Source organism: Nyctibius grandis, chromosome 1 (genome assembly GCF_013368605.1).
Source record: "Nyctibius grandis isolate bNycGra1 chromosome 1, bNycGra1.pri, whole genome shotgun sequence".
Classification (NCBI taxonomy): domain Eukaryota; kingdom Metazoa; phylum Chordata; class Aves; order Nyctibiiformes; family Nyctibiidae; genus Nyctibius; species Nyctibius grandis.
In genome coordinates, this window is record NC_090658.1 from 125,401,561 (window position 1) to 125,419,588 (window position 18,028).

General features: G+C 46.9%; 2 protein-coding genes across 3 annotated transcripts in view; one reads left to right on the forward strand and one right to left on the reverse strand.

Annotated features, from left to right (window-relative positions):
* Positions 1-559: 559 nt before the first annotated feature.
* Positions 560-16,568, forward strand: FAM228B (family with sequence similarity 228 member B). Its single transcript, XM_068396676.1, has 10 exons — positions 560-815; positions 1,134-1,288; positions 2,604-2,702; positions 5,223-5,327; positions 6,974-7,048; positions 7,821-8,018; positions 12,160-12,237; positions 13,078-13,165; positions 13,269-13,413; positions 14,973-16,568. The coding sequence occupies exons 1-10, from the start codon at positions 560-562 to the stop codon at positions 15,013-15,015; spliced, it is 1,242 nt and encodes a 413-aa protein (XP_068252777.1). The 3' UTR covers positions 15,016-16,568.
* The window catches only part of ITSN2 (intersectin 2), a 107,096-nt gene continuing 105,192 nt past the window's right edge, over positions 16,125-18,028 (reverse strand). For both annotated transcript variants that reach the window (XM_068415372.1, XM_068415363.1), the window contains one exon: positions 16,125-17,608. In XM_068415372.1, the coding sequence (XP_068271473.1) occupies positions 17,451-17,608 (158 nt within the window). In that variant the 3' untranslated portion in view covers positions 16,125-17,450. The remainder of the gene's footprint in view (positions 17,609-18,028) is intronic.

An 18,028-nucleotide genomic window follows, 5' to 3' on the forward strand; every position in this document is an offset into this window, starting at 1 on the left:
CTGGCAGTGTTCAAGGCCAGGTTGGATGGGGCTTTGAGCAACCTGGTCTAGTGGAAGGTGTCCCTGGCCATGGCAGGGGGGTTGGAACTAGATGATCTTTAAGGTCCCTTCCAACCCAAACCATTCTGTGATTCTATGGATTATAAACCAAGAAGGAATCTGAGGCACTGCGGTTAGGGGTTCGTGGCCAGATGCCAAGCACTACAAGAGGCCTGGCAGAAGGCCGCAAGGCTTGGCACGGCGGGGGCCGTTGCTGACAGCCTCCCCCTTCGGGCTGACAGGAGGTGGCCGGGCCTGGGCCCAGACCTGGGCCTGGGCCGGGACAGCGCACCCGGGCTGTCCCCCGCTTTCTGGCGGTTCCCGGGCCGCACATCGCGGCCGCGGCCATGGTCCGAGGCAGCCTCGTTGCCCCTACGAGCAACCCCGGGCCCGCTCCGTCGCGGGCGCCCGGATCCGCCCCCGCTCACCGGCCCCGTCGAGGCGCCTCCGGGGCAACCCGCACCCCGGGGAGCGCGACTGCGCCTGCGCGCCGCCCCACGGCCCCGCTGCGCTTCCCAGCATGCCCCGCGCGCCGCCGCCGAACTGTTGCTCCCAGCGTGCCTTGCTCCGGGAGACCTACGCGGGGATGCTGGGAGTTGTAGTCTCCCGGCCGCTGCCTCAAGGAGAGCGGAAGGATCTCGGCCCCGCTCGGCCCCGCTCGGCCCCTCTCGGCTCCACTCGGCTCCGCCCCGCTCGGCCCCGCTCGGCCCCTCTCGGCTCGGCTCGGCTCGGCGACTCGGCGCTGGCGGTGGCACTGCCTCTCACCTGTGCCGGAGGTCGGCTGTCCTCGCCCCTGATTGGCTCACTCACCCAGGCGCTCCCTTTCTGATTGGTGGGAAGGCCTGCCCACGACGACGGAGCCTCGGGGAGGGCGCTAGGCTCAGGTTGCCATGGCAGCGCGGGACGCTGGGCGGCCGGGCGCGGAGGGGTCGGGCCGTGCCACCGCCCGGCCGCGCCCCGCCTCTGCCCGGGGTGGCCTCCGGTGGGTGCTGGTCCTGCAGCCGGGCAGCCGTCTCGCTGTCCCCACGGGCGGCCCCTGCTCTTCCCGAGAGGCGGGGGGTGATGGGGGAAGGGACTATTTTCTCCGGCGAAAGGACAGGGTGTGAGGCGATGTGCGACGCTGCCGCCGCCGGGGGAGGGGGCGCCGCCATCTTCCCCGCGGCCGGGGTCTGCCGTGCGGCGCGGCGGTGGCTCCCACCCCAGCCACTTCCCGCGTCGCCAGGGGCCTCCCGGAGCCTCGCCGGAACCGGTGAGGGGAGCCCGGCACGGGGGGTGCGGGGCAGGGGGAGTGCGGGGCTCTGCCGCCTGCCCTCGCCTCCCCTCGGGCCTCGCCTGAGGGTGCGGGGTGGGCTGGGCCCCTGCGGCCCTGGGCGGGCCCGGCCTTTCCCTCTCACCGGTGTTACCCCGTCGCTGCCTCCGAAGCAGGCCAGGCCCGTGCCTGTGGGCCCTCTGGCAGTGTGCACGTTATCGTTAGCTTAACATCAATGAACTACCAGGTTCTGTCCGTAGAGCTGCCCTGTCTGCTCTAGAGGCTGATACTCCCCTCGTGCTCTGTCCCGGCACCTGCGGGAGTCGGAGGTGACCAAGCCACCAGTAAAGCCAGCCAGCTGTGCTTGCGAGGGGTGACATCCCCGTGTGCTAGGGAGGTGGTGACAGGGAGCCTGCAGGCGTGGCCCGTGTAAAGGCTTCTGTCAGAAAGGGGCTTTTGAGAGGACTGAGGCAGGTGTCACAGAAATGATTAAAATCTGTCTTCTCAAAGCTGCTGCCCAAGTGTTTTGGGCAGAGTATGTGTGAATTTAAGCAGATGAGTGTTCTGCTTCAATGAACACAACTCGTGAAGCAAGAGGAACCTGTCCTTAAAAAAATTGCTGATACAAAGCTATACTGCTGACAGCAAAGTAGGATGCAGGTATATCTAGCAAGAAATTGTAGGCAGGGTTATTCTCAGGTTTGATCATAATAGAACAAATGTCCTAATGCAGAATAGCCAGCCTGCTCATGGGGTTTAGCATTTGCAGACTGCAACTGTTAGATTAACTCAGATCTTGTTTTATCTGTTCAGACTTCGGAAATCCTTTTCTGTGCTTCTGTCCCAACACATGATTAAACTTTTAAGACCTGCAAAACAGCTGGTGTCTCATGGAAGTGGGCCCTGCCTTTGCCAAGCATGGAGAGTTGGCATCTCCTAGCAAGAGTCCAAACAAAACGGAAAAAGAAAGGATTAAGATTCAGTGGCAGCTTGAGTTATGAAGATTGAGGGAAAAAATCTGCAGCTAGAGACTTTACCCCTTGTGGTTTCTTTAAGGCAGATAGCTACAGCAGGCAGATTTTCTGTCTGCTCTGTTTTGTCTCTCCTGGGGTCCCAATCCTCTGTGATGAGAGCAAGCATCTCCTCTGCTTTGTGCTCACAGAAAGGCTCAGTCTTTCTTTGTAAGATGGATGAAGATGGAGTCTTAATACTAGTTACTGAAAACAGATGGAAAGGAGGCTAGAGTGGGGCTTTTTTGTTTTGTAAGCTTAGAAACTATAAACATATGTATTTTCTTCATCTTAACCTTGTCCAGGCATTTCCAGCATCCCTGCCTCAGAAGAACAAAACTGCTTTGAGTGGAAGGAAATCTGCAAGAGATGGCCTAAAGCAGGAGCCTGTGGCACCTTTGCGGGTAGGTAGGATATATTGCACATAGGAAAGCGTGTTGGCTTGTTTAATACCGAATTTGTAGCACCTCAGGTATCTGAATGTTCTTCAGTCCTCACTGTTTGTCCGTTTATTTTATATCGGAAATTAGTTCAGTGCTAATCAGGGTGCGCTTGCTGTTATTTATCCATGCAGGTTAATATAGTGCACAGCCTCCTTTAATTGGTCACTGCAGGATGAAAAATGAACTGTGAGAATCCTTCCCCTGCTCCTCAGAGACCACAAGGTCAGATATGCTTTACAGCGTTCCCTGGAACTGAGTAGACTTGGGCTGTCCGGAAAAAGAGGAGATCGTTTTCAGAGCAGGGGACTTCTCACAGGGAATACCAGCCTCCATGGCAGGCACAACACTCTACAGAAGCCATGGGACATATGTAGATAGAAAGCAAAATCTACATTTCCAGATGGAGAGAGGCAGGGTACCTGCTTTCCAAATCACGTAGTAGTGTCCTAATGTAAGCCCCTATATTACTCTGTGTCTTTTGTCTCCTCTGTACAGAGAAGGCAGGAAATCATGTTAGATGAAGTGCCCGCTAGCCTGCCACAATGCTAAGGCTAGTATGTATTTCTGGTGTTGGAAGCTGTCTTAGAATCACAGAATCATTTTGGTTGAAAAAGACCTTTAAGATCATCCAGTCTAACCGTTAACCCAGCACTGCCAAGTCCACCGCTAAACCATGTCCCTAAGCACCACATCTACACGTCTCTTAAATACCTCCAGGGATGGTGACTCCACCACTGCCCTGGGCAGCCTGTTCCACTGCTTGATAACCCTTTCAGTGAAGAAATTGTTCCTGCTATCCAATCTAAACCTCCCCTGGCACAACTTGAGGCCGTTTGCTCTCGTTCTATCGCTTGTTACTTGGGAAAAGAAACCAACACCTGCCTCGCTGCAACCTCCTTTCAGGTAGTTGTAGAGAGCGATAAGGTCTCCCCTGAGCCTCCTTTTCTTCAGACTAAACCACACCAGTACTAAACCACACCAGTTCCCTCAGCTGCTCCTCATAAGACTTGTGCTCTAGACCCTTCACCAGTCTTACAGGGGCTGAAAAATACTTGGTATAGTAGAGGACTGGGATGTTGTGACCTATTTCACTGAGAATCTTTTAGTTTTCCTTGTTATGCAGGGGCAAAGGAAAGTCCTTGATGCCATGTGCACCACATCATTGGCTTTTTACTTGCTTTGCCTGGATTACATGGCAGAAACGAGGAGTTTTCTTTTATAGAAGCAGCTGGAGTGAAGGATGTGAGCTTGCAAATTTGAGAAAGGAAGTTTTCAAAACTTGACTGGGCGAAGCTGTGAGCAATCGTATCTATGAGGTTAGCTGTTCTTCAAGCAGGCAGCTGGACCAGATGACCTCCAGAGGTCCCTTCCAATGTGTGCTTTCCTGTGGTTTCTGACTCTTTCAGTCATAAAAGACAGGAAAACATTTCTGTGAGGAGGCAGGGATATCCAGGCAGATGTGTCTCTCAGTGCATAAGAGCAGGGAATATGAAATGAAAGAAAGAAAGATGTAGATTGAAGGTTCACCTTGAACCAGTGGTAGGAGATTTGAATCTGCAGTGTAGAGAGGTCAGCTGGGGTCAGCTAGTGTCACTGAAGTGGCAGGTTGGACAGAGTAAACTCTTAAAAGCTGTCTTGTACAAAACCAAAGTTGTTATCTTGTACAGATACCTGATTCAGAGAGTTTTTGTAGATTCTTTTAACTAGATGTTGCCAAAAATAATTGAAAACCAGGTATTTTCTCGTAGCTGCAAGATCTGGCTGAAGAATGTGGAGGTCAGTATCTCTGCAGCAGTAAGATTTTCTTTTGGTCCAATCTTAAGTAATTTTGTGAATACATCGTTTCCTGGAAGCAATGTCTTTCCAGTGAATCTGAAATCAATAGAGGTTTAAATGGAGGTTCCTGTGAAGGGCATTTTGCCTCTGTGGTTCTACTGTGTCTCTGTTATAAATCAATCCAAACATACTGGTGCATGTACAATAGAGGAGATGGAATTTCCTGGCTGGAGCTCAGAGCTGGTGCATCAGCATAAGCTTCGTCTGGTAGAACTTAACTTTAAAAACCACTGAAATGCAACCATCCCTATGGTGGAATGTAGTGGTTATTTGAAAGTGACTTTTATGTAACTGAAAAAGGCACAGAGTCAGGAGGTGGAATTTGATAACTCTGAAATGTTTCCAAAGCTCACAAGCATTCTGCAGTAATTTGTAAATCACTTTGTTCTTTGAAACAAAATGTAGTATCCGTTGCTCATGGAGACCAGGACGCACAGTTACTATCAGAGGGATTATCTGACTATAAACCTGATACTTCGTCTCTCTCAGTTTAACTTACTGTGCTACGAAAATGCTGCTGGTATCAGCAGTTGGAATTCCTTTAGAGATTTGTTTCATCGTTTGGTGGGAATTGTAAGAAAACTAGGGTTTTGCTGTTTATACAATAGTTTTATATCTTTTTGAATATTTTAATGTTTCTCCCAGACTAGTCCAACAATGCATATTGTGAATAGCTCAGAGACTCCCTGGCTACTAAGATTTACGTATCCAAGACCTATGAGAGAACACGATCAGCAAAGGCCTTGGCAGGTGAGTGACTCTCAGTATTCCTTCAGCTGTAGATTCTACTGTGAAGAACCAAAGTTCACGGGGATCCAAGAATATTTGTGTGTCATTGAGCTCCTGTATTGGAACTGGCCACCTAATACCTCTGAAGTTCTAGACAGCGATCTGGTCTGTCTGCTCTCCAGGACTGCCTTCCCCAGCATGTGCCTGAATTCATTACTGAGTCCTGCTTCGCAGGAAGGTCTCTGTGCTTTTGTCCCTCCCTCCTAGGCATGCTCAGAAATGTCTGTTCCGAGAAGATGTGTGTGCTCTGTCCTTCCTGTCAGCTTGTTGTAGGTTGAGGCCGTCTGGCGTCCAACTGCAGCGTGAATCTTCCAGAGAAAGCCAAAAGCTGATGCTGGTCAGCAGTGTTAGTACATTCAGAAATGATATCACAGCCTGACTTACGTATGCAGGAGTAGGCTGCTGACTCAGTAAGCAGCAGTCTGATATTACAAGAGGTGCTTAAACTGTGAGTGGTAGTGTAGAATAATTTTAGTTAATTGAATTCTTTTACCTGTATCATTTAACTGTATTCTGTTGTCTGAATAGCCTTGCTTAGCATTGGTAGTTAAAGTTGCTGGAGCCTTGGGCCCCAGCTGTTGCAAACTCTTGAACCTGTCTTGAAATGTTGATTGGATACGTGAAGGAAGGCCTTGAAACCAGTGCGAACTGGAAGATAAGGAGGCTACAGCTGTCAGCAGAAGCTGTAACTCAGCAGAAGCTGTAACTCAGCAGAAGCTGTAACTCAGCAGAAGCTGTAACTCTTGCAGATAAGGTGTTTCACAGCTCACTTGGAAGAACAAGAACCCAATAAGAAACAAAAGGACCTCAGACCACTAATTACCATTGGACCAAGAGGCGTATGCAGGATGCATGAAGAGCCTGTGAAGAGCAGGTGCACAGGTTATAAGTGAATAAATGCCCAGGGATGTCTTTGTTCTGGATCCGTCCCTGGAGGCACCCAGCTCGAGCTGTCCTTACGGCCGCACTATTCAGTTAAATTATTTATTTTCCTGGAAATTGGCATCTGACACTCTGCTTCGGGAAACCTAGGGTGAAGAAATGTCTTTAATAGTGGGTAGAATTGAACATATATATATATATATATATATATATTTATCTATATATATATGTATCTATCTTTCTTCAAAAAAGTGTGCCCAGACCATTAAAATCATGACTCTAAATTGGGACATCCCAATCTCCATTGTTTCTGTTCCATCTGTGTGGAATGTTCTCCATCTCCTATCCTGAAGTATTCCTGAGAACTGCTACAAGGTGCTTTGTTGTATTTCCTGCACAGAAATAATGAGGTTTGCAAGGCAGCATGGTGGAAACACGTTAGATGAACTTACTGTTCATCTAACTAACAGCCGAGGAGGTGTATGGTCTGGTCCCGCTGCATATGAATGTTCCTGTTCTTCCAACACTCTTCAGTTGCTACATTTAACCTAACTATTCAGAGCAAGTCTCACAAGGATTTGCCTGCGTGTGCTATTCTGCCAGCTGCATTTTGGTGTAACTTGCCTTTAATCACAACACAAGTAATTATTTGGAATTCAAAGGTAGTTCTAACTCCTACTATAAGTCCTGCTTTTACTTCATGTGTTTTTTTGATGTTTTGTTAGGCAGCACCTGATGAAAGTCAAGACATCATTGCTTCTGCTCAGTGCATCTTGGACAGAGAAAATTATTTTGTGAGGGTAAGAAGTGATAGCTCTTTTCTTGTTTGCTCTATGCCTTCCTGCATGTCTATTTTTTTCTCTTCATCAGTGATTCATGATAACATGTCTAGTGGAAAGGTGTCCCTGCCTGTGGCAGGGGGGTTGGAGCTAGATGATCTTTAAGGTCCCTTCCAACCCAAACCGTTCTATGATTCTATGAATTTGTATTCTTACTTCTTAAATTCAGAAGTACAAGTTTCTGGCCTCCTCAGTCTCCTCGGGATGGGACTGAAGTGGTAACCTTAAATATGAGCTTAGGAATCATCTGTCTTTGGTGACTTACCTGCCTGTTTACACCTAACTTTTGTTCTGTGGGTGTGATTAGATGGTGACAGTGGGCCTGTGAATAAAGGGCAGGAGGGCTGACCTGATCTAGCAGGTTGCTGCTGCTGCAGGGAGAAGGTCCTTCTCCTGCTGCCTGTCTTGCACAGTCTGGTGTTTATCAGCCCCCCACTCTGAAGTGATTTCAGCTCACTAACCTGGTGGGAGAAGGTGAATTATTTTCTGCCAGTCTTGCACTACAAGCTTAAAAAATTAAGAGTCTGAATGCCAGAGTCCATGTAAGGGAGAGCTTGGAGCCAAGTGGTGGGAAGTAGAGAGAGGGAGGAGCAGAAAGAAGGGCTGGAAAACAGGGCCCTTGCAGCAGTGACTGATCAGATCAGGTCAGCCAAGCTGCGTAGCTTCACCTGTGCAATCTTTAATGTGGTTGGCAAATAGGTTGTATGTTTTTTATTTTCCATTTCTTACTTAGGAGGTGGACAGGTATTTGAGGCACAATGATTTCTTAAACCTGAGAAAGAAGGAGATCCTGTACAAAAAATGGCTTGAGGATGTTTCAAAGCCACTGCTGCAGAGATTTCAGGACAAAATGGACAGCCAGTCAAGCGAAGAAATAAGGAAAAGGAAAGAACAACAGCTCACTCTCTATTTAAACTACTGTAAAAAGAAGGTATCAACGAGAAGTAAATTTCTGTCATGGAGGGGGTTGTGTACAGAGGGTTGGGGACAAGGTTGGGTTTTGTCTGTTATTTGCTATTCAGTTGAGTAGCCTAGAGTTCAGCTATGCCTTACCTGTAACGTATTCTCCCAAGGACTTCTGTAGTGGTGACATAAACAACTGTAATGATGTAAGTTCACCGTCGATGCTAACAAGAGCATTGTTTGGTGCAGTGAGCACGTGCTGGGGTCTGAATGTGGTGAGACACCATGTTGTGGTGGGTTCCCCTCTGTGAGCCGGCACATTTAGAGGGAAACCTTGAGCTTTGTTAGCTGAAACCAAAGGCTGAATCTGTGACCAGGGAGGGGACCACACTCACATGTGGCCTTGGATGTTGCTGATCAAGCTTTATAAAAGAAAAAAAGGGGGGAACAGGGAGACACCAACAATTTTCTTAGGTCTGCATGCAGGTGAATAGACCCACCTCATGGATTCTGTAGTTCTGTGCGTTTCAGTACTCATAAAAATTGCAGTCACTGTAGGAAGTACTTGTTGATTTTATTGATTTTGCTCTGAATTTCACACCACTGTTGAGTATCAGATCCCACGACTCAACTTTCTGCATCTCAGGAATGAATAGATAGAGCAATAAGAGCAGTTACTTCATCTGCCACAAATAGAATAGTACTTTATATAGAGCAGGCTTTTGTTGTCAGTGGAAACCACTGCACAGGGGAGTTATGAGACTGTAAACAAGCTTCCTATCCAGAAACGAAAATGTCATGGGAGCTTTGTAGTTTTCATGAGAGCAAATGATCTCTTTTTCAAAGGTCTGATGTGAAACACCCATGCAGTTAAACTGCACATAATGACAAAGAGCTGAACCAGTCCGACTGCTGAAGTCCTGGTATTTAGGATATGTTGGGTGCACTGTGCGTACCTGGGTCTGCATCAGTCCACCTTGCAAGCTTCTGTGTCAGGTCAGGACTTTGCTGGGTGTCCTCCAGAAGCAATGGCTGGTGTACTGGGATGTGTCCTTCTCCCTGAACAAGCACAGCACCAGTGATCAGCGTCCACCTTTTCCCCTTGCTCTGTGGTGTCAGCTCTATCATCAGCGTGTCTGAAACGCAGGCTGAAGCCCTTCAGAGTAACAGGACAATTAATTTGCATAAGTTTGCATTAATCATGGCAGCATACGATAAATTTTGTAGAACTTAAGACACTTCTGTGAATGGGTTCATATACTGAATTCTGGCTGTGCATTTTTCCCCCCTTCCCTTCTTTTTGTCCATTTTCTCTTGCTCTCTTCCTTGCTGTTAGGATTCTCCTTGTCCTGTTCCCCAGATCTCCTCACCTTCCTGTATCTCTGTCACTGGTCCATTCCCCCTTTCCATATCTATTCTTCTTCCTCCAGTTTCTCCTCTTGCTCTCCTTCTCTCTCCAGTCAACCCTTTTACTCCATCCCCAAGTCTCCCACTGTTTTGCCTTTCTTTCTTCTGTCAGACTCCCGAGTGCTGTGTCTCCCTCTCCTTGTTGCTTCTGAGGATTCCTCCAAGTTCTCCACTGTCCTTTGCTTTCCAAAGCTGCGTTCTCCCCCTTTCCTCTATTCTCCTCCTCCCCTCTTAACACTGTCTCTCCTCACTGTCCTTCCAGGTTCCCCCATCTCCATCTTTCTGTCAGTTCACTTTTCTGCCTCCTTTTTCATGCCATCTGGGCCTTCCTCCTTTACCTCACTTCCTTGACTCTCCATTCTTCCAGTGACCTGCTCGTATGTGTTGTGTTTTTTTCTCCTTAAATCTGCCTCCTTTTCACCCCCATTCTCACCTCCTCCTTACCCCAGTCCCAGGGACATGGACTGCAGATGTATGGCGAAATGGTTGGTCATAGCATGAAGATGGCAGCAGCTCTACTTTTCTTCTGGCATTGGCAGAAGTGCCATGCTGTAGCCTGCAAGGAGCGGGAAGTTTCCCTCGCCTGGACTGTTGCTGTGTTAGCCACAACTCAGCTCCTGGTAGTCCAGGATATTGTAGGCATTGTGTTTGCATGCTGCAGAGTAAGAGACCCTTCCGACTCATTTTTAAGAGCAGGCTGTTGCTCTGCTTTCTGCCAAGGGGCGTGTGAGTGATAATACATCGACTGTGTGAAGGGAGCAAACGTGGGCGTGCTGCACAGCACCTAGCACAGTCCACTGCGGTCTCAGCACACTTGGTAATCGGGTGATATCTAATAATAAACCAAGGGGTGGCACTAAAACTCTGCAAATTGAGGCATGTTCGGGCTTAAAGCTTTCCAGGGACATAAACAGGAGATGGTGAGTGCGGCTGCTGCTTGCTCTCTGGGGAATTGCCAGATCCTGGGGAGCAGAGGCCCCTGCAGAGGCAGCAATGTTCATGCTCAGCATTAGCTGAAGCCCCATGGAGCTGCCCAGGTGCTCGCTGAGTGTCTGGGAACAGCACAGGCCCTTGGGGCCTGTCTCACTGACCCGTGTGAGCACCTTCAACATAGGGACCTCTTAAACCTACTGCAGATCCTGCTTGTTTGGGTTTGGACTTGTCTTGCAGCACTCCTGAACTGTTCAGGTTAAAGTATGATTTTCCAACTCTCAACTTGAAATCACATCCACAAATTGCCAAAAAGAACCTTGTAGGGCTGAGATCTAGAAGGCCATGGGCTGAATGGCCTTCCTGGGCCCCCTGGGGAATCGTCTGCACAAGAAAGCTGAAAAACTTCATTTGCAAGGTTTTGGAAGAATGACTGAGAGTAGCAGGGAGAATTATTTTATATGCTTGCCTTGTTTTTACTATTCTTAGGCCATCACTTGTGGCCTCTGTTCTTTTTTTTCTACTTATGTGTTTTATTTTGTCATCTGTACAGCTCTTAGTTGATGCAGTTTAGGTAAGTCCTGGCTTGTTGGCTGTAAACACTGCATTACAATTTGGAGACAAATGGTTGTAATTCACCTTTCTCAGCATCAGGCTCGATCAGTGTGTCACCCTCAGTGACACTACTACTGGAACTACTGGAGAGAGTCCAGCGGAGGGCTACAAAGATGATCAGAGGATGGAGCATCTCTCTTACTAGGAGAGGCTGAGGGAGCTGGGTCTGTTTAGCCTGGCGAAGAGAAGACTGAGGGGGATCTTATCAATACTTACAAATACCTTAGGGGCGGGTGTCAAGAGGATGGGGCCAGACTCTTCTCAGTGGTGCCCAGCGACAGGACAAGGGCCACGGGCACAAACTGAAACATGGGAAGTTCCATCTGAATATGAGGAAAAACTTCTTTACTTTGAGGATGGCAGAGCACTGGAACAGGCTGCCCAGGGAGGGTGTGGAGTCTCCTCTGGAGATATTCAAAACCCACCTTGACGTGACCCTGTGCAACATGCTCTAGGGGAACCTGCTTTGGCAGTGGGTTGGACTAGATGATCCCCAGAGGTCCCTTCCAACCCCAGCCAATCTGTGGTTCTGTGTATCTGTTCAGCTTCTTGATAGCCTGTTTGATCTGGTGTTCTTTGGTTTTGGCATCACTAGTGAATGTCAAGTGGTGGCACTTGCTGTGTTTCCCCAGCTAGCTCTGGTCATAGGGAACTTGAACTGCAGAAGATGGAGTTTGTTGCAGGCAGAGTTCTTGATGAAATGGAGCTGTGGTCTGGACCATTAGGTATGGTTCAGGTCTTCACTCCTATATATAGATAGAAAAGCATGCTCTTGACCTAGCCTTGGAGCTCGCATCTCGCAGACTAGTGACTTGCCTGGGGCTGTGGCTGGTGGGGGCTCAGTCATTTCTTTCTTTTTCTGTTGCCTTTCTCATATCTGTTTCTTTCTCTGTCAAAACATTTTCCCTTGAACGAAATTTCCATTTCTTGACTGCCCTAGTTGTGATTAGCATTTTAGCCTGTAATTATTTCTGGATGCTCCATGAATGGAGCATATGCCTAGGATAAATTAAACTGGATGGTGGAATCTTCCTGTTACACTTCAGTCACCTTCCTTCTGAGGTGCAGTGTGTAAAAATTCGTGAGTCCTTTTCTCCACCACCTCTGGTGCTGTGCACATACCATGACTGACTGTGTAATACCTGGGCTGGCTGCTCTCTCACTGCTTTATCACCAATAGCTCCTGAGACCTGACCTGCTACCTGCTTCTCCCACAGGGCTACGTGGCTTTGGAAGTTTATGACCCATCAGAGTACGATCCGTTCTTCCTGAAGACACATACAGACTGCTGGAAGGTGTGATGGTTATTTATGCTTGGAGGCACCCTTTGATCAGCAGGAGGTTAATGGTTAGGAGGCAAAGCGTGTTAGCTACGTGCTGCTATGGGACTGGTGTAGAGCAACACATCCTAGTTTTATGAACTGAATAAAAATGGGTCCCAGCTCCTACTGCATTTAAGCCCAAGAGTATTTGAAAGTGGTTTTCACTGGGAACATGGTTTGGATCCATACTAAGCCCAGATTTGGAGGCACAGTAGGCAGTGGCAGGGGGGAGGTTTGTTTTCTTCATCTCAAATTCATTGTGGCAGCGTGGGAAGCATCCTGTCTAACAAGGATTGGTGAGTTCCAGTTCTGTAGAAGGAAATAATCTGACAGGGCAGATGATCTTTACAGAAGCTCACTCAAGTGCACCAAAGACTTGGGTACCTAATAGAAGAGTTAGTTAGGCAGGACTTGGACACAAATCCATGGAGTTCAATTCTCTAAATCCCTTCTGGACACTGTGAGCCCTCAGCAGCTGTGGGGACTGAGCTGATACTTCATTGCAACATGCCATGCAGGGTTCATTGAGATCAGCTCCCTCCAGGAGATTAGATCTCATGTCTATGGTCTAACTTTGCAGCAGAGTTGTTGAATGTGTTATTATGGCCTGCCTTAGGAGCTGAGACTCTCAGCGTTTCTCAGGCCGCTCAGGTCCGTGGCTCATGTTTTTATTCATAAAAAAAATGAGGTTGATGCTCCTTCCCTGCTAACCAACGGTAGCTTGACATTCACCTCTGACTTTGGTGTTTTGAGACTCTCTGACAAAGTGCTTGTGTTGGTGCATAAGCATGAAATAACTGTCTCTTGTCACAGGTTTCAATACCAGCTTTGCAGGATCCTCTGTTAAAAGACATTCAAAGAAAGCTTATTGAGACAGGCATTATCAAGCAGTGTGAGACAGGTATTTTAAACAATTGGTATCCGTTGCAAGTGGTTCATATTGGGGGCCATCCTTGCTTGTGACAGCAGATGCTCACACAAAGCACTTGTTACTTTCCTGCCAGGAAGACCATGGTCTGCCAGAGAGCTGAATGAACTCAGTAAAGCAGAACTGCTACAGCTTCCTTTGAGCCGGCAACGTATGGATGCAGTTGAGTGGCTGAAGATACCACACGCCTACATTGCTAGTGAGGTCCACCGAACGAAGAGGTAAGAGCTAATGTGTTTATTGAGAAGCAGCACAACAGCTACAGCCGATGAGGCCTCTCCTGCTTGGCTGCATAGCAGAGTATTTGCTAAAACTTAAATTTCATGGTGAATTCTGCTTTATTGTGTATTTCTCCTGAGAAAGGAGTGCTGGTGAAGGGAAAGCCTTTGGGTATGGAGTGGACAGCAGGATGTATTAAAAATCAAGCATTGATGGTCAAGCTGAGCCTTGAAATAAAGTGGCTTTTTGGTGGGGAGTTCCCTGCATTTTCTGCCAGCTCTGCAGGTCAAGCCATGGAACATCTCCTGGGTGCTTTACTGGAAGATCTGAAAGGATTTAATGTCCATACTTGCTTTGGGTGTTTTTTTTATTGTTAGCTTACTATTAGTTTCTAGATTTTTGGGAGCAGAGTGAGGTATACTTATATCACAGAACAGCTGAGGTTGGATGGGACCTCCAGAGGTCTTGTCCAACCCTCCCCTGCTCAAGCAGGGCCACCTAGGGCCTGTTCCCCAGGACCATGGCCATATGGCTTTTGAGTATCTCCAAGGATGGAGACTCTACAACCTCTCTGGGCAGCCTGTGCCAGTGTTCTGTCACTTTCACAGCAGAAAAGCATTTCCAGATGTTCAGAGGGAACGTCCCATGTTTCAGTTTGTGCCCATTGCTTTGGACCTGTCACTGGGCACTGCTGAAAAGAGCCTGGCTCCATCCTCTTTGTATCCTCCCTTCAGGTATTTGTACCCGCTGATGAGATTCCCCCTGAGCCTTCTCTTCTCCAGGCTGAACTGTCGCAGCTCTCTTGGCCTTGTCTCATGTTTGTTCAGCCAGTGTCCTTTGACCTTTGTGACACGGTGTGCATCCTGGCTCAAGCCATGAGGCTGTTCCTGTAAAGGAGCGGCCTGCGCTGAGGGAGCGACACACCACTCCAGAAAGTTGTGTCCTATACCTAAGCTTCATGACAGGGTTTTTTGTTGTTTTTGTTGGTGTACAGGCTGGTGGGACCCAAAATGCAGTAGAGCTCACTAAGGGTGAACTGAACTGGAGCAGTGATGCAGCTGCCTGAGCTGAGAACACTAGAGAGCCCCAGCTGGCCTGCCCTGATAGAGAACATTTGGGATCAGCAGAGAGTGATTTTTTTTTTTTTTAAAATTATGTTGGTTTTTTTTTGTAAAGACCCTGTGCTCTGATTCACCCCTTTGGAAAGCTCTCTGGTTCTGCCATTGCAGTACACAACACTTCAGGGAACTCCTGCTCCCCAGTGACAAAAACATCAAAGCTGAACTGGGAGCCTGATGTCCTCCTGAAGCGGGCCCACTCTCTCTCCCCCTCTCCCCAGCCCCTGCCCTGCAGTGTTATGCCTCTTACTGGCCCAGGGCTTTACTCCAGCATGTTTACAGCAGTTATGGGATAATGGCACATTCTAGATGGAAAACTGGTCACAAAGACAAACATTCCTGGAGTCACTTGATGTGGGAAGGTGCTAGTGCAGGAAGCTGTGCCTACAGCAGCCTTTGTGCTGCATGGACTGGTGATTGATAGTTTTTATTTCTCTTTAAAGGCTGAAAGTCAGCAGCCACCACAAAGATGGCAAGAGCCGATGATGGCACCTGTTCTCCAGCTGACTGCAGTGGCAGGCACAGCCATCAGAAGGTACCATTTGCAGTATGTATGCTACATCTTCTGCCAAAGCAAGCGATAACAGGCCACGACTTCTGGCAAACTGCAATAAACTCATCATCTTAAACACGTGGTTCTGAAGTCCTGTTACCCAGCAGCCAAAGAAATGGTTGAGATGCTGCTCCTGTTACTTCCACCTCCAGTCCATGCTCTACAAACCAAAGCCTACTATTTTAGGAGGCACTACTACAAAGGCAGTACCGGTGTTCTCTGGTTTATAGCGTGGCAGAGTCTTTGGAGGATGGAGATGAAAAGGTAGGAAGAAGCCTGGTAGGCCCCTCTTGTACACGGTGCAAAATCTTGATGTTATCCCCAGCTCTGGCAACAGCTACAGCTCTGAGTCCGTTGTATTTCATATTCCAAGAAGTGTGAATGTTAGCAGTGGGCAGACGGAATGGCACAGCTTGCAAAATCTTATCTACAGCTGTTGCGATTTCGGATGAAGCTGCAAGAGGTCAGCTTTGGATGTGAGAACAAAGCCTCTCTTTGAATGAGACGGAGGTGCTCCTGGCTGTGTGCGTGGTTAGCAGATGTGCAGAGAAGAGCAGCTTTGAAAGCACCGAGAAGGAAATAAGGATTTGGTTTTGTTTGTTCCAATCTTTATCAGAACTCCCCATAGTGAATGTCTTGCAAAATATTATTTGGAAAATAGTGTTAGGTTACTACCAAGGTTTCCAAGGACTTTCTCCTGGAGGCAGTGAACAAGCAGTAAATCAAACGTATATGTATATTTAATGTATTTATTGTATGTATATGTATTTAATGTATATATTGAGTTTTCTGAGAGGGCAGGAAACAATTAGGGGAGAGGAGATGGAAAGTGTTCTTGTACAAAATGTCTGGCACTTTTCGGAGAGTCACTGCTGAGCAACAAATGCTGTCAGTGCCCTACGAATTGCTTCTCTTGTTCCAGCGTGCTCCCTCTCTCCCTATTAGTGTGACTGCACAGCAGCTCTGCTGTCAAAGCCTGAAAATTTCTCTGTGCTTGTTCAAGAAGCTCCAAACTCCCTGTGTACAGACACAATCTCTCAAAAGTTGCCAAGATTTAGTTTTATTTAGGATTAGAAATACTGAACCACAGAAAACTGTTAAAAGTAACAGAGGTTGACTCAGCCCTGTAACAGGAGGGTACACAGATGGCGATCGGGTGTGGAACTGTCACCAGGAGGTATTGCTGCGCCCAGGGAAAACAGGGGCACGCGCTGCTCAGAACTGCACTCTGTGCTGTTTCAACAAAGCAGTTCAAGGAGGCAGTAAAATGGTTACCGTGTATCAAACCCTTTATAAACAAACTCCTTTTTTTTTTTTTTTAAAGCATCCCTGATTTTGGTGCCAAGGGAAAGTTTTTGCTTTCAACCAATCTCATTTTACAGCTTCATGTTGGGGTGCCCGTTCCCCTGAGCAAACCTTTTAAACTTGCAATAAACTTTTATTGAATTTAATCCTATAAGTTTTTTCTCATTATTTCACATTCCCCTGTACAATAAAATATACTTTTTAAAAATCACTATGCATCAATAATCATCTGTAGACAAATTACATTAATAAACTTATATTTTACTCTCTATATACATGTTGGCAATGTCAAAGCTTCAAAATTCACATGGAGGTCTGCAAGACCAAGGAAATGTACACAAATAACTTACATTTAGGAAAAAAAACAAAAACTGAAGAGTATTTTTCCACATTATTGTGGGTCACAGTATTTAAAACATTTTTTTTCTAGTTACTCTTCACAACCACATTGTCTCAGCAGAGAATGATGAATCAAACTGAAGCAGAAAGAAAAATCAAGTAGCAGTTACTGATTTCAGTGCAGAACTAAGTCAAGTAAAGAACTACACTTGGTTCTTAAAGAATATACAATGTATCGGAGACTTCTCCAGTGCTAAGGCTTCTTCAGCATTTAACCTTTAAAACTATCATCCTGAGATGGGAAGATTCCAGTGGATATCACTTTGCAGATTTCAAATGGAATGATTCTAGTGCTGAGCTTAAACCATTCCTTAGTCTATATGTTAGACCAAGTGGTAAAATATACATACATTTCGATGCCATATTTCTACTTAATACTTTTTATAGCCCTGAAAGTGGGAACATTGGCATCCAAACCCAACATATTCTAACATAATAAAAAGGCACTGAGCTATAGTACTGTATATACAGTAACATTTGTGTTTGCATAGATCAACAACAACTTTGAACGCCGCAAGGAGCTAAATGCAACCAGTAACTAAGAGGAAATACAGGAGCAGCAGGAACTCGTGCTTAATAACCAGCGTGGGGCAAGGAATCTTTTACAAAAAAAATGTTCAGGCTGTCAGCTTCAGTTGTCCTTCATAAATTAAAAAAAGTGTTCTTACAGGAGTGTTTTCTGGTCAAAGAGCTGCAGGTCAAAGCGGACCCAGACTTCGCCTGTTGGAACTTCATGCAGCAGTAAGTGTTTAGTCGTGGGGCCTTTGCTTTCTTGTTCTGTTCTGATTTTTGCTACTGGAACTTCGGTGCGACCCAAAAAATCTGTTGGGCAAATGAACAAGTAATTTCATTAAGCAAAGATGTTAACCTTGGAAAATTTGAAAGTGTCAGGCTAAGCAGCAATGCTACATAGCGTGGATTCAGTTCCAGAGCATTGCTCCCACACTTCCTGTTTGACTGGCCCTCAGCCCAGTGTAAATCAGCCAGCAGTGACAAAAAAGGGTCTTTTTAGAAGGTTAGAGTTAAGTGATGGAACCTGTTTACAAATCAGCTGTGGTGCTACAAAGACAATAAAAAAAGAATTCAACTATTTTGGCTCAGCCAACTTTTAATTAGGCTTATAGATCATTCTTTTCACAAGAACAATGACCTTGAACAGTTACTGCCACTAGCAGGTTTACTTTACAGTCCTATTCAGAAATTATATACCCTCTTTGTGACCATTTCATATATAACATCTTT